This window comes from Rhodotorula graminis (assembly GCF_001329695.1).
Source record: "Rhodotorula graminis WP1 unplaced genomic scaffold RHOBAscaffold_1, whole genome shotgun sequence".
Classification (NCBI taxonomy): domain Eukaryota; kingdom Fungi; phylum Basidiomycota; class Microbotryomycetes; order Sporidiobolales; family Sporidiobolaceae; genus Rhodotorula; species Rhodotorula graminis.
In genome coordinates this window covers 1849237-1876347 of record NW_017264928.1, presented here as the reverse complement: position 1 = coordinate 1876347, position 27111 = coordinate 1849237, and the positions used below count along the sequence as shown (strand labels likewise).

The following is a 27111-nucleotide window of genomic DNA, read 5'->3' as shown; positions in this document are numbered from 1 at the left end:
CTGCTCGACGTTCCCCACCTCGTCCGCTGATCTCGATCAACGTTGCGCGCCCTCTGTCGCTCTGTTGCCGGGTTGAGGGCTCGCACGCCCATGCACCTCCACTGGCTCGCCCTCGTGCCCTCGCTCGCACTCGCACTCGCCCTCCCTGCCACCCAGCTCCGCCTCTCGTCGTCATCGAACCAGCTCCCTCGAGCGCATCCCCGCCTGCGACTGCCCCCTGCCGAGGCCACCTTGCACCACGCTGGCTTCCGACCAGCCCCGCTCGAGAACCTCCAGGTGCACCACCCGCCGCTCCTCCCCAACCCCAACCGAGCGAGGCGGTGCACCCTCCTCCTCCTCGAGCACAGCTTTGCCTTCTCCTACTGTGCGTCCTCGCCCTCTCTCTCACCTACAGTCACAACCGAGCTGACCCGGTCGCCCTCGCCAGATGAACCCGCCGTCGTCACGTTTGAGCCGCCGCTCGACTGCGGTCCGCCAGGAACTTGGTCCAGCATCGTCCTCAACCTCACCGTCACCTCGAACGGCACCCAGTTCGACCGACTCGCGTCCATCAGCCTCGGTCATGTCGAGAGGGCGTCCCGTCCTCCTCTTCTCTCGCACCGAGCGTCGTCCTCGAGCTGACCTCGTCCTCTCGCCCGCAGTATGGCGCACAAGCACGGCCGAGCCGACTCTCGACGGCATCGTCTGGACGTACGAAAAGGACGTGACGAGGTTCTCGCCCCTCTTTGCCAAAAGTGCGTCTTCGCCAGTCCTTCTCCTCGCCTCGCCGTTCAGTCAGCTCACCCCGAGGTGCCGCCCACAGCCAGCCAGCTCATGTTCCAGCTCGACAACGTCATCACCGACAAGTACACTGGCGTCTTTGCGACGAAGCTGAGCGCGACCTTCTACGAGGCGACGCCCGACAGCCCGCCAGCCTCGACCGCCGACCTCATCCTGCCGCTCACGACTCGCAGCAACACGTCGTCGCAGATGCTCGTCTACCCGGGTCCCGCCTCGGTCGAGACAGTTCTCCCGATCAACACGGCCCAGGCCTGGCTCGACGTCATCGCCACCGGGGCAGCCGACGAGGTGCGCACCGACCTCCTCTTTGCGCCTTTCTCTCGAACTCGCCTGATCCTCGGACGCTGCAGGAGTTCTGGTACGGCAACGTGCTCGAGCGATGGGTCGACTACTTCCCCGAGGCCGGGCTCATCGGCAGAGGGCCTCTGCGCGAGGTGCAGGTCCGGATCGACGGGCAGCTTGGTGCGTCTCGAGCTTTCCCCTGTCTCTCGCCTCAGCGCGCACGCACCCTGACCTTCCTCGAGGGTCGTCCGCAGTCGGCTTCGTGTACCCTTTCCCCGTCATCTACACCGGTGGGGCCAACCCGCTCCTGTGGCGCCCGCTCGCCTCGCTGCGCGCGTTCGACATCCCGTCCGCCTTCATCGACGTCTCGCCGGCCCTGCCCTGGTGCGCTTCCTCTCCCTCTCTTTCACCGCGAGCGTGTCCCTGACGTTCTGGCTCACGCAGGCTCAGCGACGGTCAGCCGCACGTGTTCAGCTTCTCGGTCCTCGGGCAAGGCGACGAGGGCTCGATCAACGACAACTGGTGCGTCGCTCCCTCGTCCTCGTCCTCTCGAGCGTCGTTGTCCTGACGTTGGCTTATTCTACAGGTTCATCACGGGCGCGCTGCACCTCGTCCTCGACCCGTCCGACCCGCCAATCCGCACGACCGGCCGCCTCCTGTCGTACGACGTCTCGCCCGCGCCCCTCATCCTCTCGGCCGGCTTCCCCTCGAGCGACGGCGCCTCGCTGAGGACGGTCGTGAGCGCGCAGAGGACGCTCGAGATCCGGGCAGAGCTTCTGACGGGCGAGGGGCGCAAGGTGGTCCAGGTGGCGCATGAGGTCGCGTTCGACAACGAGCAGCGGTTCGACGACAATGGAACGTATCAGGTGCGCCCCACTCTCTCTCTCTCTGTCTCTCTCTGCGACACCTCCCTGACGAGCGCCCCCTTCGCCGCCGCAGAGCGTCTCGCAGTCCACCTCGTCGCTCTACACGTCGACGCACGACGGCCACCTCCTCCTGCGCGACGTCTCGTCGTTCCCCCTCTGCCTAACGACCAACTACACCCTCCTCGCCTCGTCGCACCACTTCTCGGCCGACGTGCCCGCGTACGGGTACGACCGCGCGCTGTCGGTCCCTCCTGCGCTCGGCGGCGTTGAGGGCGCGGCGCACGTCACCAAGAGCGCGCAGCGGGGCGAGGCCGAGATCACGGGGAGAGAGGGGCAGCGGTCGACGGGGTGGGGCACGATGGAGGAGCGGTACACGTTCGTGGGCGACCGGGGCGAGACGTACGAGGAGAGGGTCCGAGGTGCGCCCTGCCTTTCCCTCTCGGTCTTCCTCCCTCGCCAGGTTCTCCTGACTGACACGTCGCATCTCTGTGCAGCCGAGAACTCGACGATCGTCGAGCGGACGAGGAAGGGCAGCCTCGCGTGACGAGCGGCTCACTCTCCCGCTCTTCTCCCTTTGTGTAGCTCCCGCCTTGCAGTTCTACCCGTTGGGCTCTCTTTCCGAGCTTCGCCCCTTTCTTGCAGAGCATGCCGACAAGGCGAAAGCGCGAAGGTTTTCCCCACGGTCGAGCGAGAGCGGCGTGCGACGGCGAGCGAGAGGAGGAGGCGAGGACCCGGCTCAGAGGGCCCGGTCACTCGCGCAGGCTCATGCAGCAGCTGTCTAGAGGTCTCCTGGGGCGGCAGAGACCCGCACGACGGCTGTGTGTCGAGGGGAGCGCTGCTGCTCGGCGGGAACAGCGTACCTCGGCTGGCCACGTTCCCTCCACCTCTCGCCTCGTCTCGCCAGGCTCGAGCTACTCGCCAGTTCGTAGCCGCACTCTCTCCCACCAGAGGCGCGACCTCGACAGCGTCGACCACCGCCCTCCTCTTCCTGCGACTCAGATCCAACCTCGCCCGCCTGATGGTCTTCGAGCAGCCTCTCGCTCCAGTCGAGTGTGAGTCTCTCCAGCGTCGGCGCACACACGCACACAGTACACTCGATCTGACCACACTTGCCACGATGCAGCGCCGGCTGAGGGTCCCGCGTCCTCGTCGTCCCTCGCAACCGCGGGCCCATCTACGACCGACACCGCCAACGCCCCTGGACCAGCTGCAACCGCCAGCACTACATCTACCACGCCCCTCGATCCCTCCAGCACGTCGACTGAGCCCGCAACGGCCATGCCGCTCGACCCGCCAGCTCAGCAACCCTCCTCCGCCTCCCCGCTCGCTCCGCCGCCCACCACAACCGCCACCGAGGAGCGCGTCAGCAGCCTCAAGGCCACCGAGGGCGACATCGTCGACGTCCACATGGGTGACGGCCCGCTCAACCCGGACGAGCCGACTTGTGCGCCTGTCGCCGCCGCCCCGGCCGACACGCTCCCCGTCGCAGCGGCATCGCCCTCGACCGCCATCGACACCTCGACAGCACCCTCCACCTCGACTGCGGCGCTCGGTACCTCGGCCATCTCGCTCGACACGGCGCCGTCGGCCAAGGTCGAGGGCGACCGCGAGGTCGACCAGGACAAGGCGCTCGCGAGGGCGGCCGCGAGCGAGCTCACGCCGCTCGCCTCGCCCGTCCTGCGCGATGCGACGCCGTCCGAGGCGGCGTCCGACACGACGAGCGCTGCCGGCCCCGCCGTCGCGGTCAGCGACGTCCCGCCCGAGCCCAGTTCGGCCCGCTCCGAGCTCGCCCACCCGCTGTCGGCCTACACGTTCGCCAACACGACCCTCGTCCCTGCCGACTCGACGACGCTCCAGCCCTTCTTCTTCGCCAACTTCCCGCCTGTCGAGCTCGCCGTCTCGTGGGCGCGCAGCAAGCGCGGCGACGACCCGGAGGCCGACATCCCGCCCGACAACGAGCCCGGCTACTTTGCCACGAGTGCCGAGCTCGTCGAGAGCCGCAAGCGCGAGGCGGCGCGCATGGCCAAGGTGCGGCGGCGGCTCGCCGAGATGGGCCTCGCGCCGGACGGGTCCGTCATGCCGCTCCCCGCCGAGTCGGCGCAGCAGACGGGCAAGGGCAAGGGTCGAGGGCGGGGGAGGACGGCCAAGGCGGCACGCGCGAGTGGCTCGAGGAGCAGGGAGGCGTCGAGCGGCATCGACGGCGCGGCGGCCGCACCCGCCACGGGCGCTCGGCGGGGCCGTGCGCCCAAGGCGTCGGCGCTGCGCGAGGTGCGCGCGCAGGACGGCGACGAGCTCGACGACGACGACTACGACGCCGAGCCGCCGCGCTCGCACAAGGCCAAGCCGAGAAAGGCGTCGCCGCCGGCTCCTCCAGTGCTCAAGGTCGAGCTCGCTGCCAGTGCGTCCTCATCTTCTCTTGCTCTCCTCGTCCCCTGTTCCTGACCTCTAGTACACCCTCGCAGCCCTCCTCCAGGACGACTTGCAGACGTCGACGCCCTCCTTCCTCGACCCGCACCCCGCCTTTATCGACGAGCTCGACCCCCCTCCTCACTACCTGCCCGACGGCGCCGACCTCGACGACCTTCCCGCCGTCACGGGCCCCAGCCCGGCCGTCGCCGCTCGTCTCGCCGCCGAGGCGCAGGCCGAGAATGCGCGGGTCGAGGAGGCGCTCGCTGCCGATGCGCGCGCCGCCGCCGGATCGGCGGCAAAGCCCGCCCCTGCTGTCGCGCCCGCCGCGCAGGAGCCTGCCGCCGCCGACGAGTACTTTATCGAGAATGACTTTGGCGGCGGCGAGAAGGACGAGGGCGACGGCGAGGAGGAGATGCGCGGTGTCGAGGTCGACGGCACGCCCGTCGGCGCCGGTGCGAGCGACTCGGCGTCGGCGGCTCGTGCGTCCGAGACGCCGGGCCTCGGCGAGACGTACTCGGAGAACGAGACGAGCGCGCTCGGCAGTCGGTCGTCGTCAGTCGCCGCCTCGAGGCGCACCACCACGTCGGCCACCGCCACCGCCGACGGCGTCGCCAACCCGGCCAAGCGCGCCCGTCAGCCAGAAGACGACGAGGGCGCCAAGGCGGCCAAGAAGAAGAAGAGCGGCCGCGAGTCGACCGTCGTGTCGGACGTCGCCGTCGACGACGAGCCGCTCGGCCCGCCGGTCGAGTACGTCCTGCAGACGACGACGTGCCTGTCGAAGAAGGTCGACGGCCAGACCCGGTGCTGGCAGTGCATCGCGCGCAGCATCGGCCACGGTTGCTCGTTTATGGGCATCCGCTCTTTCGGCGTCGACCACCGCGGGCGCATCGTGACCGGGCCCGTGTTCCGGTCAGCGGTCGAGGCCGACGACGTGCCCAACCTCGACAAGCCGTACACGTCGCCGATGACCAAGACGCAGAGCACGCTCCTCAAGACGTGGCTCGCGAAAGATCTCGTCAAGCTATTCGAGCGTGAGTGGCGCCACGCGACCAACCCGAACACGATCAAGGTCCGCAACGACCTCGTCACGCACTCGACGTGCGACACGTGCAACACGGCGTGCGTCGGCGCCGAGTTCATCTGCCAGACGTGCGGCCGCACGGCGTGCACCGTCTGCTACGACCGCCTCGTGCAGTACGACGCGCTCGAGACGAGCGGCGGCACGGTCCCGACGACGGCCGACAACCAGCGTCGCCGCAAGTGCATCGCCAAGAAGCGCGGCAAGGACCAGTCGGGCGGCGAGAGCCACCGGCCGGCGCAGTTCATGTCGGTCACCCGGCTCGACGCGAGCAAGCTCGAGCGCATGCGCCAGGTCGCCCGCAACTGGCACTCGTCGCACAAGCTCCAGGCGTCGGACCCAAAGGTGATCCAGTACATCATGGACAAGTTCTGCGTCAAGTCGAACCTCAAGGAGTATGACGCCGACACGCACCGAGTGTGGCAGATCGCGCACAAGACGTTCGATGAGCCGTTCTTCTTCGAGGTGTGGCGCCGTGGCGAGCCGATCCTCGTCCGTCGCTGTCCGCCGGTCGGGCTCGCCAAGTACACGCCGAGCTACTTTGCGAGCACGTGGGGCGACCAGGTCATCGACGTCGTCGACAACCGCAGCCCCGAGCGGCCGACCCCGATGACCGTGCGCGAGTTCTTCCTCGCCATGACGCCCGAGGGCAAGGCGGCTCGACGTGCCCTGGGCTTCGACGACGCCGAGAAGACGTATCGCAACGTCGGCGACTGGCCAAAGCAGGCCGAGTGGTACGGCGACTTCAAGGAGCTCTACGAGGACGTGCGTCCCACCCTTTCCCTACCTCTCCCTCTCTTGCACGCCTGCATGCCGCTCGACGACCCGCACTGACCCTCTGCTCGGTGCCGGTCGCAGTTCCTGTCGTTCCTCCCGCTCCCGAACGTCTTCCACCCCGACGGCGTCCTCAACTGCATCGGCCACACGCCCGACAACGCCGCACAACCTTCTCGCGGTTCTCGCCTGCTCGCCTCGTGGGACACCGACGCGGCGACGCCGACGGTCAAGCTCCGGAGTGCGTCCTCGACCTCGGCCTCGTGCCCGACCAGCGTCCTGACCCCCTCTCGCCTCGCCCGCAGCGTCAAACACCGACATCGCGAGCTACATGGTGTGGGGCGGTCGCGACCCCAAGACGGACAAGGCGCTGCGCGTCCGGTGGGACATCTTCCGCGAGGAGGACGTTGGGAAGGTGCGCCCTGTCTCTCTTTCTCCCTCTTTCCTCTTCCACGCCCGCCTCTTTGCCTCGAGTCGACACTGACTCTCTGCCTCGACAGCTGCGCGACTTCTGCTTCGACCTGCTGCACTCGCAGCAGCCAAAGGGCACGAGCAACTCCAAGTTCCGCGAGCTGCACGACGACCCGCTCCTGTCGCCGACCATGTACCTCACCAAGAAGCAGCGTGCGGCCCTCTTCAAGCGCTCGGGCGTCAAGCCGTACCCGATCTACCAGTACATGGGCGACCTCGTCATCGTCCCGGCCGGGTGCGTCGCCTCGTTCCGCCGCCTCGCCGTCCCTGCGGCTCGAGCACTGACCCTTCTTCCTCTCGCCCTGCAGGTGCCCGTACCAGGTCAGCAGCTGGATCGAGCACATCAACCTCGAGATCTCGTTCCTCGCCGGCTCTCGCGTCGCCGCCGCCATCAAGAGTGCGTCCTCGACGGCGGCCCTCTCCCTCCCTTGCCGTCACTGACTCGCTCTGTCCCTCGCAGCCAACACGGCCTACCAGCACGCGACGCGCGAGCGCACGCTCTGGTACCACGACTTGATCCAGCTCGAGACGCAGCTCTTCTACACCTGGGTCCGTCGCCCTCTCTCTCCCTCTCTGCCTCTCTACCCGCACCAGGCCGTGACTGACTCTCGCCCTTTGTCGCCCTGGCAGATGTCGTGCGACGCGTTCGACCGCGCCGGCAGGGTCGGGCTCAAGACGATCAAGAGCAAGCTCTCGTGGCCTTACCCCAAGGACGACAAGAACCGGCCGATCGTGCCCGCCGAGGAGGAGAAGCGCCTCGCCGAGCTGCACGAGCGCGAGAAGCGCGGGAGCGAGATCAGCGCCAAGATCAAGGCGGATGCGGCCAAGAACGGCCCGACTCTGACGCCCGCATCGGTGGCGCTGCTCGCCGGCCTCAGGGGCGCAGGTACGGCGCCGGCCCGTGCTGTCCCTCCCTCGTCCTCGGCGCCTGCGGGAGCTGGGACGGCTGCGACGACGGACGGCGGCGCCTCGGCGCCGGCGTCTTAGCCCTGTCGAGCCGTGCACGTTCCTCGCCGTCGGCGTCGGCTCCTCTCTCGCGCGCTCTCTCTCTCTCTCCGTGCCTTTTCTCCCCCTTTGTCGTACAGCCCATCTTCACTGCATTGCACTTGCGCTTCCTTTGCGTCTCTGCTGCAGCGAGAGACAGCGCAGCAGGCGCAGCGCAAGGCGCGAGCGCGTTCGCAGAGGAGGACAAAAGGGCTTTCACACGCCCTCAAGCTCGCGCTTCGCACTCGTCCACCGCAGCTACGAGAGAGCATGGACGGCAGGTTGATGAGGTATGCGCTCGAGACGAGCGAGGCCGAGCTGCGCTGCGCCGTCACACCCCTCCTCCGACGAGCACAATGTCAACTTGCGCTGCGAGCGAGCACAAGCCCACGAGGCGCTCGCGGTGGATTGACACGTACAAGCTCGCGAGACGAGCTGAGCGGCGCGTCGTACGCAGCGAGGACAAAGAGCGGACGCGCGCGAAGACAAAGAGAGGCGCGTGCGCGAGGAGGAGGAGGAGGAGTGGAAGCCAACGGCTCGAGCGGTTACGAGGATCTGCACCGGCGAGTTGACTTTGTGATCGTGGGGCGAAAGAGCGTGCGCAACGGCCGTACGGACGCGTCGAGGAGCGGCCTCAGCGCGCCGCCCTTGTCCTCGCTCGTCTTTGTGCTCGCGCGCCCGCCCTTGGGGACCTGTGGCTCGAGGACCGCCTTGGCTACTGCCAGCTGCCGTCCACTCACAGTCCAACCTCGAGCAGCCGCCAGCTCGTCACGAGAGAGCGCCCTCACGTCGACCAACTTCCCCGGACTCGCGAGCAAAGACGCGCCGACCCCTCGCCCGACCGTTTCACCTCGTCCAACGACCATGCCAGCTTGCTCCTCTTCCCCTCACACCCTCTCGCCTCCTCGCCCCATCCACCGCCCGGCCCCGCTGCACCACGCGCCGTCCTCTCGCCCGACCGCCAGCAGCACCAGCACGATGATCGCCTCGACCTCGCGCGACACGCCGGCCGCGTACGACGACGCGCCCTTGACGGCGCCCGCACCGGCGGCGTTCGGCAGCACCAAGCCGTTCAGCATGGCCGACATTGCCGCCGCCGCCATGGCCCGCCCGCGCACGGCCGTCCCCTGGGCAGAGCGCGACGACCTCGCAGAGTGCCCGCGGTCACCCTCCTCGTGCGCGTCCGGCTCGCCGTTCCCGTCGCTCCCGAGCTCGCCGTTCAGCGATGCGACGTCGTGCGCCATGACGCCGTCGTCGTCGGCCGGGTCCTTCTGCCTCCCGCCGCCGGCGCACCTCGACCAGGCGCCGCCTCCCCTCCCCTCGTTCGCCTCGTCCGGGTCGACCCTCGCCCACTCGTCGTCGGCACCCACCCTCTCGTCCATCCTCCCGCCGCGACCGCCGCCCAAAGCCCCGGTCGCCGCCGCGCTCCCCCGAACCGTCTCGGCGCCGTCCCTCCCCGTCGTTAGCACCGACCCGTGGAACGCCGTCGACTTCTCGCTCAAGCTCCTGTTCACGTCGGGCAACGCGTCCGCGCCGAGCTCGCAGGGCGCGTCGTCGCCGTCGCAGGACGAGCCCGAGCACACGCTCCCGCCGGCCTTCTTCCCGTCGCAGCGCATCTCGTTCTCGCCGCGACTGCGCATCGCGTCGCAGGCCGGGCTCGCCTTCTCGTCGCTCGGCGGCATGCACCTCGGCGTGACGGGCATGTGCGAGACGCTCGACGGCGACGGCTCGGTCAAGTCGAAGCGCATGATCGCCGACTTCTGCATCGACCTGTCGAGCGGCCTGCGCATCTGGAAACGCGACGCCGACTCGGCGCGCAAGGCGGCGGCGCAGCGTCTCGGTCGCGTCGACCTCGAGGACGACGGCGAGACGAGGCTGCCGCCAGGAACCTACGTCCTGCCGCTCAGCATGAAGGTGCCCAACTCGGACCGGCTGTGCGTCTCTCTTTCTGTCTTTCTCTGTCGTCGTTCAGACCTCGTCCTGACTCTCTTTCTCTCGCACAGGCCGCCGTCATTCGAGTGCGCCCAGTTCCGCATCTCGTACACCATGTCGATCGCGCTCTTCTCGTCGGTCAAGAACGCCAACGGCACGCCGCGGCGGCTCAAGGTCTTCTCGGTCCCGTTCCACGTCCTCCCGTCGACGCTCCCGGCACCAGCACCCGAGCTCCCCGTCCTCACGCACGAGTACCGCAAGGGCGTCTTCGCATCTCTCATGCAGACCCTCACCCTGTCGTCGCCCAAACCCAACGAGACGGGCTACCACATCGTCCACCCGTCGCTCCCGACGTCGCACTTTTCGCCCGGCGCGCACGCCAGCATCCCCGTCTCGCTGCGCATCGTCGACCGGCCCCTCGAGCCGACCGACCTCTACGTGCGGCTCGCGCTCGTGCGCAAGACGTACGTGCGTGAGTCGTCGCAGGGCTCGCTCGCGCAGGCGATCGAGGACGAGTGGGGGCTCGGGCCCGGCGTGTCGCTGTCGGCGCTCGGGTACCCGGAGGAGGTCATCGTCGAGCCCTGGTGCAAGGAGGAGGAGGAGATCGTCTCGCGGTGGGGCTGGATCCCCTACTCGTCGCGGCCCGGCGCCGACCCGAGCGAGAAGGCCGAGGTCGTCATCCGCGACATTGCGCTGCCGCTGCACGGCGCCGACGGCCAAGGGTGGGCGCACGGCTACTCGACCTCGCTCGACCTCGAGCCGACGTCGGTCCCGTCGACGACGCACGGCGAGTGCTCGTGGTTCTCGCCGGCGTTCCGCGGTCGCCCGCCGGTCGCCAAGGAGTACGGCAAGCACGTCCACGTCTCGACCCGGTTCTTCCTCTCGATCGAGGTCGGGTTCGCGACGCCGGCCCTGCGCGACACGCTCGACGCGCTCCACGCCCAGTCGCCCGACCTCGAGCTGCCGCGCCCGAACGCCTTTACGGCGCCGTCGTCGCCTCGGTCGAGCGCGGTCTCGGGCCAGTCGACGTCGAACCCGTTCCACGTCCCCTCGTCGCGCTCGCCCCGGCACCTTCCCAAGTCGCCCGCCGGCGCGCTCGCGTTCCCGGGCAAGCTGCGCGAGCTCCTGATCCCGGTCACGATTGGGTCGGTCGCCGAGCCGGGCCTGGCGTGCCTCGCGGCCGACGGCGGGCCCGCCGGGAGCGAGACGGCGCAGCGGCGGCAGGAGCGCGAGGCGCGCGAGGAGCGCGGCGAGGACTCGCGCGCGACGCTCGGCGAGGGCCCCGAGGGCGCGTGGCTGTGTGCACCGCCTGGTTACGACGAGGCGTTGAGGACGGCGCCGGCGTACGTCGCCTGAGCGCGCACGGGCCCCCCTCCCTCGCTCGACGGACACTTTCTCCCCTCCCCACCTCTCTCTCTCTTCGTCTTTCCCTCCCGCACTAGCAGCGCCATTCCTCCCTTCACTTGTCGTCTATCGTCGTCCTCCGTCATGTTCGCGCAGGCTAGCGCTGTACCCTCTCTCCTCGTCCTTCGTCCTTTGTATCCTTCTTGACGCCGTAGAAGCCCTTTCCTTATGCCGTGTCCTTGTCATCAACAGTGCTCTCTCTCTCTCTCTCTCTTTCTCTCTTGCGTGACGAGCGAGAGTGACAGAGCCTGGTCTCGAGAGAGGAAGAGAGAGCACGACCAACTCGCACTGCACGAACCGCCTCGCCCCGCCCCGCCTCGACTACAGCCACCTCCTCGCCGGTACACCTCGCGCCGCACGCCTCACTCGACGCCCATCTTGCGCACGCGATCCTTGGCGATGGCCCACATGTCACCGAGGCCGCGCTCGAGCTCGTTGCGCCATGCGAGCGAGCCGGCGGGCGAGACGCGCAGGCGGGCGCGCAGGTCCGACAGGCGGGGCTCGGGGGTCGAGGGGGAGGGAGGTGGGAGGGAGAGGGAGAGGAGGGACTGGGGGTTGAGGGCAGGGTCAGGGCTCGTGCGCTCGGGCAGGGAGGAGAGGCGCGGAGGAAGGGAGAGGGCGAGGCGGACGCACCTCGATCTCGGGGACGATCTCGGCGCGTGAGCGGCCGTTGACGAACGTGATGAAGCGCAGACCGGGAAAGGCGTCCTCGTACAGCGAGTTGAGGACCTAAAGCGGGCGACGAGGGAGGGAGGGAGGGGGAGGGGCGGAGCAGGTCAGCGACGGTGCTCCGCTCGAGCGGCTGAGAGAGGCGAGAGGACGCACCTGGAGCCGCTTGAGGACCTCGCCCGGGGTGCCCTGCTGCCCCTGCTTTGGCGCCTGCTCGCCCTGGCTCGCGGTACTCAAGTTCTTGGTCTCGCCGATGCGCGGGTGGGCGGCGAGGAACGCGGCCTGGTCGTCGACGTCCCAGCTCGCGACGACGTCTGCGGCGAGGTCGACGAGGGCGGTGTAGGACGAGGGGCGGGACGCGGGCGGGAGCGAGGCGATGCGGTGGTGGAGCTGCGGGGCGAGGAGGGACTCGAGGGGCGGCGAGGGCTCGAGGAGGAGCTTGAGGACGGGGACATAGGCTGCTGGAGAGGGCGAATGGACGAGCAAGTCGATGCGCGGGGGAGGGAGAGCGTCGGCCATGGTTTGGCGAAGGTCGTAGGTGGGGGAAACGCGGTCGAGGCGAGGACGAAGAGGGGCGGGTGCTGGCTCGGGTGTGTGGGTCGAGGGTTGCAATCAAAGTTGAATGGTGTGCCTGCTGGCTGGTACAGAGGTCGTCGCTGGGTGCAAAGGCGAGGGACGACGAGGAAGCGGAGACGGCGCGGAGTCGGAGATGGCAGTGGCAGATGTCGCCCTCGACGCCCCCTGCTGGCTCGCGGGGCTTCTTAATAGCTGTTCAACTGTGTACTCGGCCCGCTTGCCCTTCACCAGCCCTCACTGGACCGAGGTGGGCGAGCGAGCGAGCGAGGCGGAGCTTTCGCCGACGAGCCGCTCTCGCCTCTTCGTCTTTGCCACACACTCGGCCAGGCCAGCTGCGAGCACCGCTAGCAGCTCTTCCGGGCCTTCCGCTCCCTCAACACCCGCCCTCGAACCCCCTACGCCTCGACCTCGTCCGCCCTCGTCGCCTCGGACCCCACTCTCGCCCGAGCCACCTCGCCAGCTCGCCTCGCGTCAACACGGCACAGCCATGGCTCCCTTGCCTGCGTTGATCATCGTCATGGGCACCTCGGGCTGCGGGTCCGTCCTCCTCTCTCCTCGTGTGCCCTCCTTGCACTGTGTCCCCCTCGCTCACCTCGACTTCGGTCAACCCACCTCGTCCACCCTCGCTCTCACCCGCACCGCCTCGCCCTGCCCTCAAACCGGCTCCTACAACCATGCAGCAAGTCGACGGTCGGCCTCGCCATCGCAAAACAGCTCGGCATCCCCTTTGTTGACGGCGACGACCTGCACCCGGCCGCCAACGTCGCAAAGATGTCGCACGGCCACCCGCTCAACGACGAGGTGCGCCTCGTCATCCCTCCCTCGAGAGCACCTTCAGAGCGCGTACAACTTACCCGTGCTGCGCCGGCAGGACCGCATCCCCTGGCTTCACCGCATCCGCGAGACGGCCATCCTCCTCACCTCGCCTCCCGGCCTCGCCGCCCTCGACCGTCCCTCGCACCCGCCCTCGCCCGACGAGGTCCACTCGGCGCCCCTCTCGCACGAGCTCGCCGGCGCCCTGCAGCACGTCCACCCGGACGCCCTCGCGGCCCGGCTCGAGCGCACCCACGGCCAGGGCATCACGCGCGAGCGCGCCGCGTGCGTCGTCGCGTGCTCGGCCCTCACCAAGGAGTACCGCAAGCTCCTGAGGGGCGAGGAGGCGAGGTTCCACCTGCCCGACGGGCGCGAGGTCGTGTCCGACTCGCACCTCGAGCCGCACATCGAGACCTTTTTCGTCTACCGTGAGTCACTCCCCCCTCTCTCCTCTCTCCTCGCACCTCGTCACATGAGAGTCCTCGCACTGACCCTTTTGAGTGCCTCGCCCGCAGTGCACGGCACGCGCGCGCTGCTGCTCAAGCGCATGGAGGCGCGCGCGGCCCACTTTATGAAGGCGTCGATGCTCGACAGCCAGCTCGCGACGCTCGAGCCGCCGCACGAGACGGACGAGGTCAACGTGGCGGTCGTGCGGCTCGGGCAGGGCGAGGACGAGGCCGAGGAGAGGGGCAAGGAGGTCGTGTGCCAGGATGCGGTCGAGCGGGCGAGGAGGTTTGTCGGCTAGACGGGTTCTCTCGGTGTAGAGGCGGTTGCACATAGAGTCTGCTGTCGCTGTTGCTCGTCCCACACACAGCAGAGAGAGAGAGAGAGAGCTTCGACTCGGGAGATTGTTGCCTTGCGCGTCGCGCCGCGGCGAACCAGCACGGCCGCTCCCCCTCCTCCCCCTCTCTCGCACCAGCCTGCACTCGCGACAGCCATGGACGCCGAGCCAGCAGCCAAGCGCCCCCGCCTTTCGCAGGGCGAGCCCGCGCTCCTCGCCGGCGAGCCCACCGCCGACGCCGTCCTCCCCGCCGACGACGCACCGCCTGCGACGACCACCACCACGACCACGACCGACACGCTCCCGGACGAGGAGCACGCCGCACCGCCCTCGAGTGCAGCAGGCGCACACGCCAAGCCCCTCAGCGCCATCTGGGCCGCCAAGTCGCCCTCGCCCCGCAAGAAGAAGCAGCCCGTGGACCTCAAGGGCAAGGGCAAGGCGCGCGCACCAGGGCACGGCCCCGAGGACGACGACAAGGAGAACTTTACGTCCTTGCTCGAGCGGCTCGAGGCAGAGAGTGCGTCCCCCCTCTGCTCCCCCTTCGGCGTCGTCGTCCTCCTCCTCTCGAGCGAGTCCTGACCTCCCCCACTCGCCTCCCTTTCCCTCTTTGTACAGCCTCGACCGGCGAGCAGGAAAAGTGGGGCCGTCCTGCCGCCCCCAAGCTCAACCCGCAGCGCGATGGCTTTGGTGAGCCCCCTCTCCGCCACCTCGTCCTCGTCCCTGTCCTCGTCGCCTCGACCCTGACTCTCGCTTCCTCCGGCCCACAGTTTTCCAGCAGATCGACCTCGAGGAGTACTCGGCCCCTGGAGCGGGCCCGACCATTCGCGCGTTCGGCGTCAGCAAGGTGCGTAGGCGCTCATTTCGCTTGGTCCACCTCTCCTCTTGAGCGGAGAGGCTGACCTCGTCCTTGATGGCCTTCCACGCAGGCCGGCCATTCGGTGCTCCTGCACGTCAAGGGCTTCCTGCCGTACTTCTGGGTCGCGGCGCCCAAGGGCTTCACCAACTCGGACTGCGTCCCGTTCCTCGAGCACCTCAACGTGCGTCCCCTCTCGCCGAGTCTCGTTCCCCTTTCCCCTCTACCCGTTCAACGAGCTCACGTTCTTCTTCACGGTGTCGGGCGAGCAGACGAGCTACTTCAACGGCACGCGCCCGATCCGGTCCATCACGCTCGCCAACAAGCGCAACCTGTGGGGCTACAAGGGCGAGGCCGTCGTCCCCTTCATCAAGATCACGACCGTCGACACCAAGAACTACCCCAAGGTCCGCAACGGCTTTGAGCGCGGCGAGGTGACGTACCGCGACTTCTTCGACGGCTCGTCGCTCCTCACGTTCGAGAGCAACATTGCCTACACCCTGCGCTTCATGATCGACCACCACGTGCGTCCACCTTTCTCCCTTCCCTACGACGAGCATGGCTTGACGAGTCGAGCGTCGCAGATCGTCGGCATGAACTGGCTCGAGATCAAGGCCGGCGGGTGGCAGCACAAACGCGACAAGATCTCGAGCTGCCAGTACGAGATCGAGTGCGAGTGCGTCCCCCCTCTCTCTCCTTGTCCCTCTCCTCCGTCCGTGAGCTCACTCTCGAGCGAACCCGCAGCCACTCGGCCCTCATCTCGCACGAGGCGGTCGGCGACTGGTCCGGCGTCGCGCCGCTCCGCATCCTGTCGTTCGACATCGAGTGCGCAGGCCGCAAGGGCATCTTTCCCGAGGCCGACAAGGACCCCGTCATCCAGATCGCCAACATGGTCACTCGCCAAGGTGCGTCAGGGCCGCGAGCGCCGTCGTCGGGTTCCTCCTCGCCTTCTTGACGAGTGCGAGACCTGACTCGCTCCACTTCTCCTCGTCGCAGGCGAGAGCAAGCCCTTCATCCGCAACGTCTTTACGCTCAACACGTGCGCCCACATCGTCGGGTCCGAGGTGCTCGAATTTGAGCGCGAGAAGGACCTCCTGTCGCAGTGGCGCAAGTTTGTCGAGGAGGTCGACCCGGACCTCATCATCGGGTACAACACGAGCCAGTTCGACCTGCCGTACCTCATGGACCGCGCAAAGGCGCTCAAGGTCACCGAGTTTCCCTACTTCAGCCGGCTCAAGGGTGCGCCGCTCGTTCCTCTCCCTCGGCCTGCGACCGTCCCTCCTCGAGCGACAGCAGCTCATCCGTCTTGAAGCCCTCCCGCACAGGCGTCAAGACCGAGGTCAAGGACACGCACTTCTCGAGCAAGGCGTACGGCACGCGCGACTCGAAGGAGACCAACATGGACGGCCGGCTCCAGCTCGACATCCTCCAGGTCATGCAGCGCGACTACAAGCTGCGCTCGTACACGCTCAACTCGGTCTGTGCCCACTTCCTCGGTGCGTCCTCGGGCCGTCCCTCTCTCGAGCGTGGTGCGCGTCTGGGCGAAAACGGCATCTGAGTGACCCTCTCGTCGCACACGCAGGCGAGCAGAAGGAGGACGTCCACCACTCGGTCATCACGGACCTGCAGAACGGTAACGCCGAGTCGCGACGCCGTCTCGCCGTCTACTGCCTCAAGGTGCGCCCGTGCACGACCCTCTCCCCCTTTCCTTCGGCGACCTTCCTAACTCGCCTCGCCTCGCCTCGCAGGACGCCTACCTGCCTCAACGCCTCATGGACAAGCTCATGTGCTTCATCAACTACACCGAGATGGCCCGCGTCACGGGCATCCCGTTCAACTACCTCCTGTCGCGTGGCCAGCAGATCAAGGTCATCTCGCAGCTGTACCGCCAAGCGCTCAAGGTCGGCTACGTCGTGCCGGCGCTCAAGCAGGAAGGGTCGGACGAGCAGTACGAGGGCGCGACCGTGCTCGAGCCCGAGCAAGGGTACTACGACGTGCCGATCGCGACGCTCGACTTTGCGAGCCTGTACCCGTCCATCATGCAGGCGCACAACCTGTGCTACACGACGCTCCTCGACGCCCGCATCGCCCAGTCGCTCAACCTTGTCGAGGACGAGGACTACGTCCGCACGCCCAATGGAGGTGCGTCGTCGCCGTCTCTGCCTCTCACTCGGCTCCTCGGCCGGCCCTCTCGGCCTGCGGAAACTGATGAAACCGGCCGCCCTCTCCGCACAGACCTCTTCGTCAAGGCCTCTCGTCGCAAGGGCCTCCTGCCGACCATCCTCGAGGACCTGCTCGCCGCCCGCAAGCGTGCGCGCGCCGAGCTCAAGAACGAGACGGACCCGTTCAAGCGTGCCGTCCTCGACGGTCGTCAGCTCGCCCTCAAGGTGCGCCCTCGCTCTCTCTTCCCTCGCCGTCCCTCCTGCCTCGAGCGTGAACCTGACCAAGCCCGTTCTCCTCGCGCAGGTCTCGGCCAACTCGGTGTACGGCTTCACGGGCGCGACGGTCGGCAAGCTGCCGTGCTTGCCCATCTCGATGTCGGTCACGGCGTACGGTCGCGAGATGATCGACCGGACGAAGCAGGTGCGCCCACCTTTTGCCGCCGCCGTCGACCTCGAGCGCTCCTCGCAGGAGCCGAGCTGATGGTTGGTTGTTTTGGCGGTCGCAGGAGGTGCAGGACCGGTACAACACCGCCAACGGCTACGACTACGACGCGACCGTCATCTACGGCGACACCGACTCGGTCATGGTGCGCTTTGGCTGCCCCGACCTCGAGACGGCTATGAAGCTCGGTGCGTCCCTCCTTCCTCTTGCCCCCTCTCCTCCTCCTCTCCCTCAGCCTGACCCTCCTTCGCTCGTCGCACAGGTGCCGAGGCGGCCGACTTTGTCACGTCCAAGTTCGTCAAGCCGATCAAGCTCGAGTTCGAGAAGGTCTACTTCCCGTACCTCCTCATCAGCAAGAAGCGGTACGCCGGCCTGTACTGGACCCGGCCCGAGAAGTACGACAAGATGGACACCAAGGGTATCGAGGTGCGTCGCGCTGCTCCCTCTCGTTGTCGTCATCGAGCCGTTCTCTCCCTCGCCGAGAGCCTCTCTGACTCGTACCGGTCGGTCCCGCTCGCAGACGGTCCGCCGCGACAACTGCCGCCTCGTCGTGACGGTCATCGACACGTGCCTGCGCAAGATGCTCATCGAGCGCGACGTCAAGGGCGCCGAGGCGTACGCCAAGCAGGTCATCTCGGACCTGCTCCAGAACAAGGTCGACCTGTCGCAGCTCGTCATCACCAAGGCGCTCGCCAAGGCCGACTATGCGGCCAAGCAGGCGCACGTCGAGCTCGCCGAGCGCATGAAGAAGCGCGACGCTGGCTCGGCGCCGGCCATGGGCGACCGAGTGGCCTGTGCGTCCACCTCCTCGTCTCTCCTCTGCTCCTCGACCCAGGCCCTGACCCGCACCTCCCGCCTCGCCGCAGACGTCATCATCAAGGGCACCAAGGACGCACGAGCGTACGAGAAGTCGGAGGACCCGCTCTACGTCCTCGAGAACAACATCCCGATCGACACCAAGTACTACCTCGAGAACCAGCTCTCGAAGCCGCTCATGCGCATCTTCGAGCCCATCATGGGCGAACGCGCAAGCTCTCTTCGTGCGTCCCACTTCCTCTCGCCCCCTCTCGCCACGCCGGCGAGCCGAATTGACCCTGCCCTCGTCCGCGTTTCGCAGTCGCCGGCGACCACACGCGCACCGTCTCGATCGTCGCACCGACCGTCGGCGGCCTCATGAAGTTTGCCGTCAAGACCGTCACCTGCCTCGGGTGCAAGACGCCGCTCAAGCCGGGCACGCCGAGTGCGTCCCTCTCTCGTCCCTTCCCCCCGTCCAGCGCACTGACCTCTTCTTCCCTCGCCTGCCCCACCTGCAGACCAAGCTGTATGCCACAACTGCCGCCCTCGCACGGCCGAGCTGCACCGTCGGCAGGTGACGCTCGCGGCGAGCGCCGAGACGGCCTTTGCGAGGCTGTGGACCCAGTGCCAGCGGTGCCAGGGCTCGCTCCACCAGGTGCGTCGCTCGCTCTCCCTTGCCGGCTCGACTCTCCTCGCGAGAAAATGCTCATCTTTGTCGCGTTCGCCGATCGCAGGACGTCTTGTGCACGTCGAAGGACTGCCCGATCTTCTACATGCGGAAGAAGGCCCAGAAGGAGGCTGTCGAAGCGGTCGGGACGCTGCAGCGCTGTGCGTCCTCTGTTCTCTCTCTTTCTCTCGTCCCTCCCTTGCGCAGTACGGCAGCTGACCCCTCGGTCGCCCGCAGTCGACGGCGAGTGGTGAGCGGGCGTCTCTCGTTGTACTCGCTCGTGCCCTTGTCTTTGTACCAAGGCCGTCCCTCTCCCGCTTGCATTGTAGCTCTGTCTCTCGTCGGACTGTCTATCGAGAGAGGTCGAGAATGCCGTCGCGTTGCGAGCCAGCCGCAATACGTCGCCCGCTCGAGCCTCGCTCAGTCGCGCTCCTCGTCTCTCGGATCCTCGACCTCGTCGTACCGCCACGCCTCGTCCCGCTCCCACGGCCACCTCCTGCCCTCTGCGTCGCCGTCGCCCGCACCCCACCGCATCTCGACCTCGCGAAAGACGTCGACGCGCTTGCCCTCGACGAACCCGAGCTTTGCGAACAGGCCGAGGCTCGGCGCGTTGTCGAACCCGATGCGGGCGAAGAACGAGCTCGGCGCGAGGTCGAGGGCGCGACTCGCGTACGAGAGGAAGAGCTGGAGGGTGAGGAGGGCGAGGCCGGAGCGAGGGCGGTACAGGGAGGACGACGAGGGCGGGAGCATGATCTCGAGCTCGGCGCGGCGAGGTGTCGTGCTCAATGCAGGGTCGGCGGACGGGGAGGACGAGGGCGAGGGGGACAAGGGCGAGGGGGACGAGGGCGGCGAGGCGTCGTGCAGGAAGAGGTTGACGTCGCCAATCATGCGCGAGGTGTCGTTGTGCGCGGCGAGGAAGGCGGCAGGGTCCGAGGAGGGGGGAGGCGCCGAGTCGGACCGCAGGTGGACGATGAAGGTGAGCTCTGTATGCGTATCGAGGGACGCAGTCAGCTCCTCGGTGGCGAGGGGAGGAGGGGAAAGAGGACGAGGACGAACTGTCGGCGTCGAGCCGCCACGACTCTGCGCACGAGCGAGGTTCAGTGGGCGTCGAGAAAGGAGAGAACTGGTGGACGCACTCTGCATGTCAAACTCCTCGTCGAGGGTCAAGCGCTCGCTCGCCGTCTGCTCGCGCACCTCGTCGTCCTCCATCCACTCGTGGTACCGCGGGACGTGCCAGCGGCGGTACGGCCGCAGCACGAGCTTGTCGTTGGCGAGCGTGACTGCCTCGTTGAGCCGCATCGGTCGAAGAGGCGCGAGGGAGCGAGGACAAGGAGCGAGGAGGAGGAGAGGACGAGGAAGGAAGGCATCTCATCTCCGACTGTACGATCGCGCGTCGTACGCCTGAGACAGTGGAGGCGAGTTCGAATTGGACGTGAGAGGGAGCGCTTCAAGCCAACCAGAAGGCGCGCGTTGTAGACGGCTCGCCTCGTCGTCCCTCTCTCGAGACCCTCCCTCGTCGTCCGTGCGAGGCCGCACTCTGCTGTCGTCTGCGGTGCCTGCGCCTCGTCCGCTGCACACGCCGCAACAACCGCTCCAGCCGTCGCCGACTCGCGCCAACCCGGGACTCGTCGTCAGCAAGATCAGCTGGTCGTCGCGCCAGATCAACCCCTCTCGTCTCGCCGCGCCAACAGGGGCGAGATGATGCGCATCCAGAGCATCCTGTCGCCTGCCGCGTCGGCCGACCCGCCCTCGCCCCAGCCGTCGACGCCGCACGACGCGGGAGCCACGGTCGACTCGCACCACCCGCGCCCGTCATCGGCCCAGGGCGCCATCTCGCTCCCGCCCATCTCGTCGTTGACGAGTCAGCAACCGCCGTCGAGCCAGGCCAACCCGGCCGCGCGCCTCCCTCGTCTCGCCGGCTGGCCCTTGGCCTCGCCCTCTCCCGCCGCCGTGGCCGACCCGGCCGCGTCCTCGGCTCCTCGCGCCGCCAACGCCGCCGCAAGCGTACCTGCGTCGCCTTCGTCCCAGTCGGCAGACGCCGCCGCCGCCGCCATCCTCTCGTCCCTCCCTCGTGGCCCGAGCGGCTCCCCTCCCCTCCAGCACACCCCGGCCTCGCCGAGTCGCAGCCACCGCGACGGCTCCACCGCCGTCGCCGACAAGCCCCAGATGCTCACGCCCATCCCCTACTTCAACGGCCGCCTGCCGACGCCGCGAGGCCCCGACGTGTCGCCGCAACCGCACCAGGCCAAGGCCGCCGCCACCGCCAGCTCGTCCAAGGCGGCCGTCAGCAAACGTGACCGCCCGCCCAACGTGTGCGCCGCGTGCGGCACCACCTCGACGCCGCTCTGGCGGCGCGACCCGCAAGGCAACTCGATCTGCAACGCCTGTGGTGCGTCCCCTTCCCCTCTCTCGGTCCTCGCACTCGCGCGCACAGCCACCTGACTCGGCCTCTCCCCTCCAGGCCTGTACCTCAAGGCTCGTCGTGGCGGTTCTCGTTCGTCGCACGAGCCGCTGCAGAAGCAGCCGTCGCCGGGCCTCGCGCCGGTCGGCACGGCGCAGCAGCTCCTCGCGCCGTCGTCGGCCACGTCGGGCTCGCCCGCGCCGCAGCGCTCCAATTACTCGACGCCGCAGCCGCAGGCGATCCAGTACACGCCCGAGCAGGTGCGCGCGCAGCAGATGGCGGCGCACTGGGCGGCGCAGCAGGCCGCCGTCCCTCCTCCTCCTCCGCCCGGCTACGGCCCGCCCCCGTACCCGCACACCGCCACCGCGACAGCTCCCGCACCTCGTCCTTCCCCGGCCGCACCCTCTCCTGCACCCGCACCCGCCGTCGCCGGGCCCTCGCACGTCCACGCCCACCCTGCCGCCGCACCTACCCCTCCTGCGCCCGCCGCCTCGCGCCACAACGCCGACCCGCCCGCCGGCTCGTGCCCCGGCGGCGGCGTCTGCAACGGCTCGGGCGGCCAGACGTGCTGCCAGGGCTGCCCGGCGTTCAACAATCGCGTCATGTACGGCACCGGGTCGGGCGGCAACATGCACAAGCGCGGGAGGAAGAAGGAGAGCGGCGCCGGCGGCGGGGCGGCGACGGCTGGAGCAGGAGGAGAAGGTGGAGCTGCGGCGGAGGACGATGCCGTCGGCGTCATGGAGTGCGCCAACTGCGGAACGAGTGAGTCCGTGCCCGTCCTCGACTCGCTTGAGGTCGTCGTGAGCGCCCCGTTGGCGCTCAAGCACGGCTTCTCGAACCTGGCGATTGGCCACCGACTCATTTCGCATGATTGCGCAGGGACGACGCCGCTGTGGCGCCGCGACGGCGAGGGCCAGGTCGCCTGCAACGCCTGCGGTGAGTCGCACCGTTTCTCCTCGTCCTTCTCGCCCGGCGCACCCTCTTCTACCTCCCGTGCACCCCTTGCACTCGTCGTCATCGACGTGCGGGCTCTCAAGGAGCTTTGTACGTCGACCGCGCTCGCCTCGAGCGAGCTGCACGACGACGGCCGAACGAGGCCGACCCTGCTCGGCAGGTCTCAGTCTGCGCATGCCCTTTTCTCGTCGTCACCGCTCGTCAGGCGGGCGTGGAACGCCCCGTATCTGATCTCGTCGAACGCGCTCGGCGGCTTCGTCGCGAGGGCGCAGAGCCGGCCGGGCGTCGGCGACGAGGGTCTTCCCTCCCTCGCCGCACACGCATCGGCCGCAGGGACGGGTCGCGCAGCTCGAGGGACCATCAGCGCAGTGTCACAGAGCGTGTTCGAGCCGTTACTGACTGCCTCCCACCCCTTCCATCTCGTCCACCGCCTTCGCCGTCCTCCCTCTCGTCCCTCGGCAACACTCCTCGATCGCGACGCCTCGGCTGCTACACTCACCGTCTACGCACAATCAGGCCTCTACTACAAGCTCCACGGCCAGCATCGCCCCGTCAACCTCAAGAAGCCGACGATCAAGCGCCGGCGACGCGTCCCTGCTGCCCCGAACCCTCAGGTGCGTCCCGGCCCTTGCGTCCTTCCTCTCTCTCGCTCAAGCCATTCCTGACCGCTACCCTGAGCTGCGCAGAATCGCGCCGCCGTCATGGAGGCTCACGCTCGCGCAGGCGGGTCGACCACCGTCTCCCCTCCTCCTTCCGGCTCCGACTTCGACCTCGCTCCTTCCGACCCGGCCGCGTCGGCCGGCGCACCCGCCGCCAAGCGCCGCAAGACGGCCCCGAAGAAGGCGGCAGCCGTCGCCGCCGCGACCGCCTCGCCGGCCGTCCTCGAGGAGCGCGAGCGCGAGGTTGCGGCGGCGGCGGCGGCAGCAGCGGCGGCGCACGCGTCGCAGCCCCAGGGCTCGCCGCGCAACATGCTCTCGGAGCTGGCCGCCGTCGCGACGCACACGGCGAACGCCAACGCCGTCGCGGCGCAGCAGCAGCACCAGCAGCAGCAGCACCACCATGTCGCGGCGGGAGCACCTCCTGCGCCGCCGCCGCAGCACTCGCACCACCACCACCACCACGCCGTGCCGCACACGCACGCGACGCACCCTCCTCACGCCCACCCGCACCAGCACGCGCACCGCCACCAGCCAAGCACGCCCTCGGTCCTCCTCCCCGCTCCCGGCCCTCCCTCGTCCGCCTCGACCTCGGCCGCCGCGAGCGCGACCGCGGCCGCACTCGCCGCCGCCGGGCTCGACACGCCCTTGACGGCGCTCACGCTGCGCGACCTCGCGACGCTGCGGGACTCGCTCCGGGACGAGCTCGCCCAGGCCAAGGAGCACCTCGTGCGCCTCGACGCGTTCGTGCGCCGCAGCGAGGGCGTCGTGCGGGTCCTCGACGAGGCGGTGCAGGGCGCACACGGGCATGCGCAGGTCGGATCGCCAGCGCCGGCGCCCGCCGCCGCAGGTCCGAGCGCTGCAGGAGCTGTGCCCGGTGGTCGACCGCCCGCCGCGCCGCACTCGCACTCGCATCCGCACGCCCACCCGCACACGCACACCCACCCGCACGCGCACTCGCACGCGCACCACCACGCGCACCCGCACTCGCACGCGCACGGCGCCGCGGCCGCCGCACCCTCGACCTCGTCTGCTCCCGGCTTGGCGGCCACGGGAGCGGGCCCTGCGCCGCCGCCTGCGACCGACGAGGAGGCGTACGAGGCCTACCTGCGCGGCCTGCCCGAGATGCCCGCCGTCAAGCTCCCGCCGCGGCGCCTGACCGGGTGCAACGAGCCTCGTGCGGGGCCCGGCGCGGTCGTCGTCAAGCGCGAGGAACCCGACGAGGACGACGGCGACTTTGGCGGCGAGCCGACGCAGGCGGGTGCGCAGGAGGCGCACGAGCGCATGCAGGTCGAGGCGCAGGAGACGACGGCGGCGGTGCAGGGCGGCGAGGGGGACCGAGCGTGAGTGCGCGCGAGTGGAGCAGGAGGACGCGCAGGGGCTTGGCTTTGGAGACGGTTGTGTTGCAAACAGTACTCTCTCTTCGCTTGATCTCTCCTGCGGGCGCGAGAGCGAGCGACACGAGCTGCAGAGCGTCTCGCGAGAGGCGGTTCGCTAGCTCTCGAAGGACAGCTCTCTCTCTCTCTCTCGCTCGCCAATGAGGCACGGCATGTCCGAGAATAGAGTGCTTTGTTGCATATGTGTAGAGGACGAACACCCAGGAGAGCGCACACGAGTGGGAGAGAGAGAGAGGGAGAGGAGAAGAGAGGGCGAGAAAGTCGAAAAAAGGAGGGGACGAAGCATGCGGCGGTGGTGGGGGGTATCGTATAGATGAGAGAGGGGCACGCCGACTTCAAGTCCAAGAGGAGGGTGGGGAGAAAGGGAGAGGCTGGATGCGGTTGCGGGGAGAGGAGGATGAGGAAGAAGAGAGAGAGGGGGGTAAGGGCAAGAGGGGAGACAAGGGCGTCGAGCAGCAGCGGCGCGCACGCCGAGCGAGTCGAGGCAGTACGCTCTTTTTAGTTGGTCTTCTTGGCGACGGCGGCGGCGGCGCCCTTGGCGGCCTTGACGGTCGAGCCGGCCTTGGGCTTGTAGCTGCGAGGGGAGGGGGCGGCGCCGGGTCAGATACTGCTTCACGACGAGGACAGACAGCGGGCGAGGAGACTCACGTCTTGGCGTAGAAGCTGATGAAGAGCTGTACGGCAGGTAAAGAGAGGGTCAGAGGGTGCTTGAGGGAACAGGATCGGCTTAGGAAGGTCGGTACGCACGAAGAGGTACGAGGCTGCGAGGGTGCGGCGCACAAGGTCGAGTCAGTCTCGGTGCGCGACTGACACAGAAAGGGAGCGAGAGGGAGGACGCACTGAGGAGGCCGCAGCCGAGGAGGGCGGCGCTCTCGGTGCCGGCGCACGAGCCCATGGTCGGCCACGTCGGCAGGTAGGTCGCGGTGAAGTACGAGTACGACGCAAAGTAGACGGTGAAGAGGTCGATGACGAACTGGGTGATCTGGAGCGTCGTGAGGTACCTGTTGCGCGGGCGGGGAGTCAGTGACCGAGGTCGACGAGGAACGAGTGCAAGGACGAGGGACGCACTTCTTCCACCAGATCTTGTAGCCGGCGGCCGTCATGAAGTAGTAGTAGTACATGAGGACGTGGACGAAGAGGTTGAGGGTGATGACGACCCACGACACCGAGGTGCGGCCGTTGAGCTGGGTGTAGCAGAGGACGGCGGTCGCCGTGTGGTGGAACACGTGGAGGAACTGGAGCGGCTTCTTCTTGACGACGAGGAAGGCCGTGTCGAACAGCTCCCAGTCTGCGGGAGGGGGCGAGCGCGCGTACACGCGAGAGGAGAGGGTCAGGGACGAACGCTTTGTGCGACCGAGTCATTCGAGGACGTACACTTGAACTGTGACGGGCGCGAGGATCAAAGTCAGTGAGGGCCCTCGGAAATGATGGCGACGAGGAGAGAGAGAGAGGGACGGACGAAGTAGTTGAAGATGTAGTAGGTCTCCATGCGAGGGGTCCAGGCGTCGTTGTGGCAGATGGCGTAGAAGAGGCCGTGCTCCCAGACGATGGGGAGGATCTGCGAGGTCGAGGGACGAGGTTGAGCACCCGGACGGGCCGTAGAGAGAGACGCAGGAGGAAGAGAGACGCACCTCCTCGAGCATGAGGGCGAGAAGGAGGGCCGAGCCCGCCGAGAGAAGGAAGTTGTGGAGCATGAACAACGGCTTGAAGCCTGCATGGTGGAGAGAGAGAGGGTCAGTACAGCTGTACGGGTGCACGGCGACGAGACGTCGTCCTCGTCGTGCGCCCCGATGGTTTGGTCGAGTTGACCGATCGGACGCGTCGACCGCGTCCCCAGCGCCTCGGCACCCTCTCCCTTGCGCCCGTGCTCTCTCTGTGACCCCATCAACGCGCCCGGCGAGCCCATGCGACGCGAACGACGCGTGCCCCGACGGCCGGCACGCTCGCTCCCAACAAGGGTCGAGAGAGAGAGAGAGGGAGAGGGCGACGCACGGTAGGGCTTGGAGCCACGCATGAGGGCCTGGCCGCCAAAGATGACGACGAGGTAGAAGGTGATGGCGTATACGACCTCGGGCGTGGTCGACAGCGGGGTCGAGCCGGGCACCCAGTGCTCGATGTTGAAAGGGAGCGAGGGGACGGGGAGCGAGTGGAGGAACGAGTAGACGGGACCGGGCGTCGACGAGACCATGGCGGGCAGTGGTGAGCTCGCGCTGTGGTCTGTACGGGGTGGGAGGGAGAGAGGAGAGGAGGAGGGGAGGGAGGAGGAGGAGGAGGGAGCTCGGGGCGACCTCAGCGCGTCGCCGCTCAGGCCGAGCCACCTCTCTCTCGCCTCGGATGCCGAACCCCTCGCTCGCTCTGAGGAGATGCCAGCTCTCTCACAAGCTCTCGCTTTCGACCGGATCCAGGGGCGCAAGTCGACACGCCGTCCAAGTCGCCGAGCAGGTCCGTTCTCGCGCAACCACTCTCTCGCGACCGGGCAGAGATACAGAGACCGAGTGCATTGCGAGACTGCGAGAGCTAGACTAGGTCGGCGACTCGAGAGAGGCAGCAGCGCCGCAAGGCGAGCCGCCAACTCGGGAGAGCGCAAACAGAGAGGGAGAGGGGAAGGGGGAGTGTAGGGTCCTCGACGACACCCGCCTCGTCTCCACCCGCCGTCACAGAGCCAAGGCAGCGCCTACTCCGAAGAGCAAAGCGGCGGCGCAAGTCTGGCGGGGCTCGGACGAGGTTCAAGGGCGCGTGCTCCCACCACCGCCCTCGTCGCGGACGACGAGGACGGCAGCTAGGCGCCCGGAGGCGGAGGACCCGCGTCCATCTGAGCAACTGGAACGACAGTCCGCGCACGGTCGACTGCAGAGCAGGACAGGGCACGGTCTGTAACCTGTGGGGCGAGGCGAAGAGAGGGGAGGAGGGGGAGGAGGCGAGGTCAGCTCTGTGGGCCCTCTGGAGCCGCGCGAGAGACGGCGCG

At 68.3% G+C, this 27111-nt stretch overlaps 9 protein-coding genes across 9 annotated transcripts; 6 read left to right on the top strand and 3 right to left on the bottom strand.

The window, feature by feature from the left end:
• Positions 1 to 90: 90 nt before the first annotated feature.
• Positions 91 to 2535, top strand: RHOBADRAFT_51004 (uncharacterized protein; the record flags this gene model as incomplete). The annotated part of the gene is made up of 10 exons (XM_018415602.1): positions 91 to 364; positions 428 to 559; positions 642 to 734; positions 803 to 1068; positions 1131 to 1242; positions 1317 to 1446; positions 1507 to 1584; positions 1649 to 1928; positions 2002 to 2347; positions 2423 to 2535. The coding sequence occupies 10 exons, from the start codon at positions 91 to 93 to the stop codon at positions 2470 to 2472; spliced, it is 1761 nt and encodes a 586-aa protein (XP_018274598.1). The 3' UTR covers positions 2473 to 2535.
• Positions 2536 to 2946: 411 nt separating this feature from the next.
• On the top strand, positions 2947 to 7647 carry RHOBADRAFT_51003 (uncharacterized protein; the record flags this gene model as incomplete). The annotated part of the gene is made up of 9 exons (XM_018415601.1): positions 2947 to 2980; positions 3052 to 4326; positions 4391 to 6180; positions 6274 to 6430; positions 6495 to 6604; positions 6690 to 6895; positions 6969 to 7057; positions 7121 to 7209; positions 7291 to 7647. The coding sequence occupies 9 exons, from the start codon at positions 2947 to 2949 to the stop codon at positions 7645 to 7647; spliced, it is 4107 nt and encodes a 1368-aa protein (XP_018274597.1).
• Positions 7648 to 8508: 861 nt separating this feature from the next.
• Positions 8509 to 10932, top strand: RHOBADRAFT_51002 (uncharacterized protein; the record flags this gene model as incomplete). The annotated part of the gene is made up of 2 exons (XM_018415600.1): positions 8509 to 9578; positions 9648 to 10932. The coding sequence occupies 2 exons, from the start codon at positions 8509 to 8511 to the stop codon at positions 10930 to 10932; spliced, it is 2355 nt and encodes a 784-aa protein (XP_018274596.1).
• Positions 10933 to 11243: 311 nt separating this feature from the next.
• RHOBADRAFT_51001 (uncharacterized protein) lies at positions 11244 to 12168 on the bottom strand (the record flags this gene model as incomplete). The annotated part of the gene is made up of 3 exons (XM_018415599.1): positions 11244 to 11528; positions 11614 to 11709; positions 11806 to 12168. 3 exons carry the CDS (start codon positions 12166 to 12168, stop codon positions 11343 to 11345), a joined length of 645 nt encoding a protein of 214 aa, XP_018274595.1. The 3' UTR covers positions 11244 to 11342.
• A 449-nt stretch (positions 12169 to 12617) lies between these two features.
• Positions 12618 to 13842, top strand: RHOBADRAFT_33239 (uncharacterized protein). The gene is made up of 4 exons (XM_018413095.1): positions 12618 to 12762; positions 12906 to 13026; positions 13097 to 13466; positions 13554 to 13842. The coding sequence occupies exons 1-4, from the start codon at positions 12713 to 12715 to the stop codon at positions 13781 to 13783; spliced, it is 771 nt and encodes a 256-aa protein (XP_018274594.1). The 5' UTR covers positions 12618 to 12712; the 3' UTR covers positions 13784 to 13842.
• Positions 13843 to 13975: 133 nt separating this feature from the next.
• RHOBADRAFT_50999 (uncharacterized protein) lies at positions 13976 to 19078 on the top strand (the record flags this gene model as incomplete). The annotated part of the gene is made up of 21 exons (XM_018415598.1): positions 13976 to 14336; positions 14435 to 14506; positions 14587 to 14663; positions 14746 to 14856; positions 14912 to 15196; positions 15257 to 15348; positions 15417 to 15577; positions 15669 to 15911; positions 15998 to 16168; positions 16255 to 16349; positions 16421 to 16814; positions 16908 to 17059; positions 17139 to 17255; positions 17341 to 17464; positions 17539 to 17702; positions 17797 to 18070; positions 18143 to 18316; positions 18394 to 18516; positions 18590 to 18726; positions 18806 to 18899; positions 18976 to 19078. The coding sequence occupies 21 exons, from the start codon at positions 13976 to 13978 to the stop codon at positions 18990 to 18992; spliced, it is 3438 nt and encodes a 1145-aa protein (XP_018274593.1). The 3' UTR covers positions 18993 to 19078.
• An 80-nt stretch (positions 19079 to 19158) lies between these two features.
• RHOBADRAFT_41088 (uncharacterized protein) lies at positions 19159 to 20037 on the bottom strand (the record flags this gene model as incomplete). The annotated part of the gene is made up of 3 exons (XM_018413818.1): positions 19159 to 19721; positions 19795 to 19818; positions 19875 to 20037. The coding sequence occupies 3 exons, from the start codon at positions 20035 to 20037 to the stop codon at positions 19159 to 19161; spliced, it is 750 nt and encodes a 249-aa protein (XP_018274592.1).
• Positions 20038 to 21051: 1014 nt separating this feature from the next.
• RHOBADRAFT_9314 (uncharacterized protein) lies at positions 21052 to 22683 on the top strand (the record flags this gene model as incomplete). The annotated part of the gene is made up of 2 exons (XM_018419241.1): positions 21052 to 21127; positions 22610 to 22683. Coding segments are annotated over 2 exons (150 nt in total), but the record flags the coding sequence as incomplete, so codon positions are not given.
• Positions 22684 to 24790: 2107 nt separating this feature from the next.
• Positions 24791 to 26334, bottom strand: RHOBADRAFT_47912 (uncharacterized protein; the record flags this gene model as incomplete). The annotated part of the gene is made up of 8 exons (XM_018415066.1): positions 24791 to 24820; positions 24894 to 24907; positions 24987 to 25147; positions 25215 to 25434; positions 25521 to 25527; positions 25606 to 25704; positions 25778 to 25857; positions 26139 to 26334. The coding sequence occupies 8 exons, from the start codon at positions 26332 to 26334 to the stop codon at positions 24791 to 24793; spliced, it is 807 nt and encodes a 268-aa protein (XP_018274590.1).
• Between the last annotated feature and the right edge of the window lie 777 nt (positions 26335 to 27111).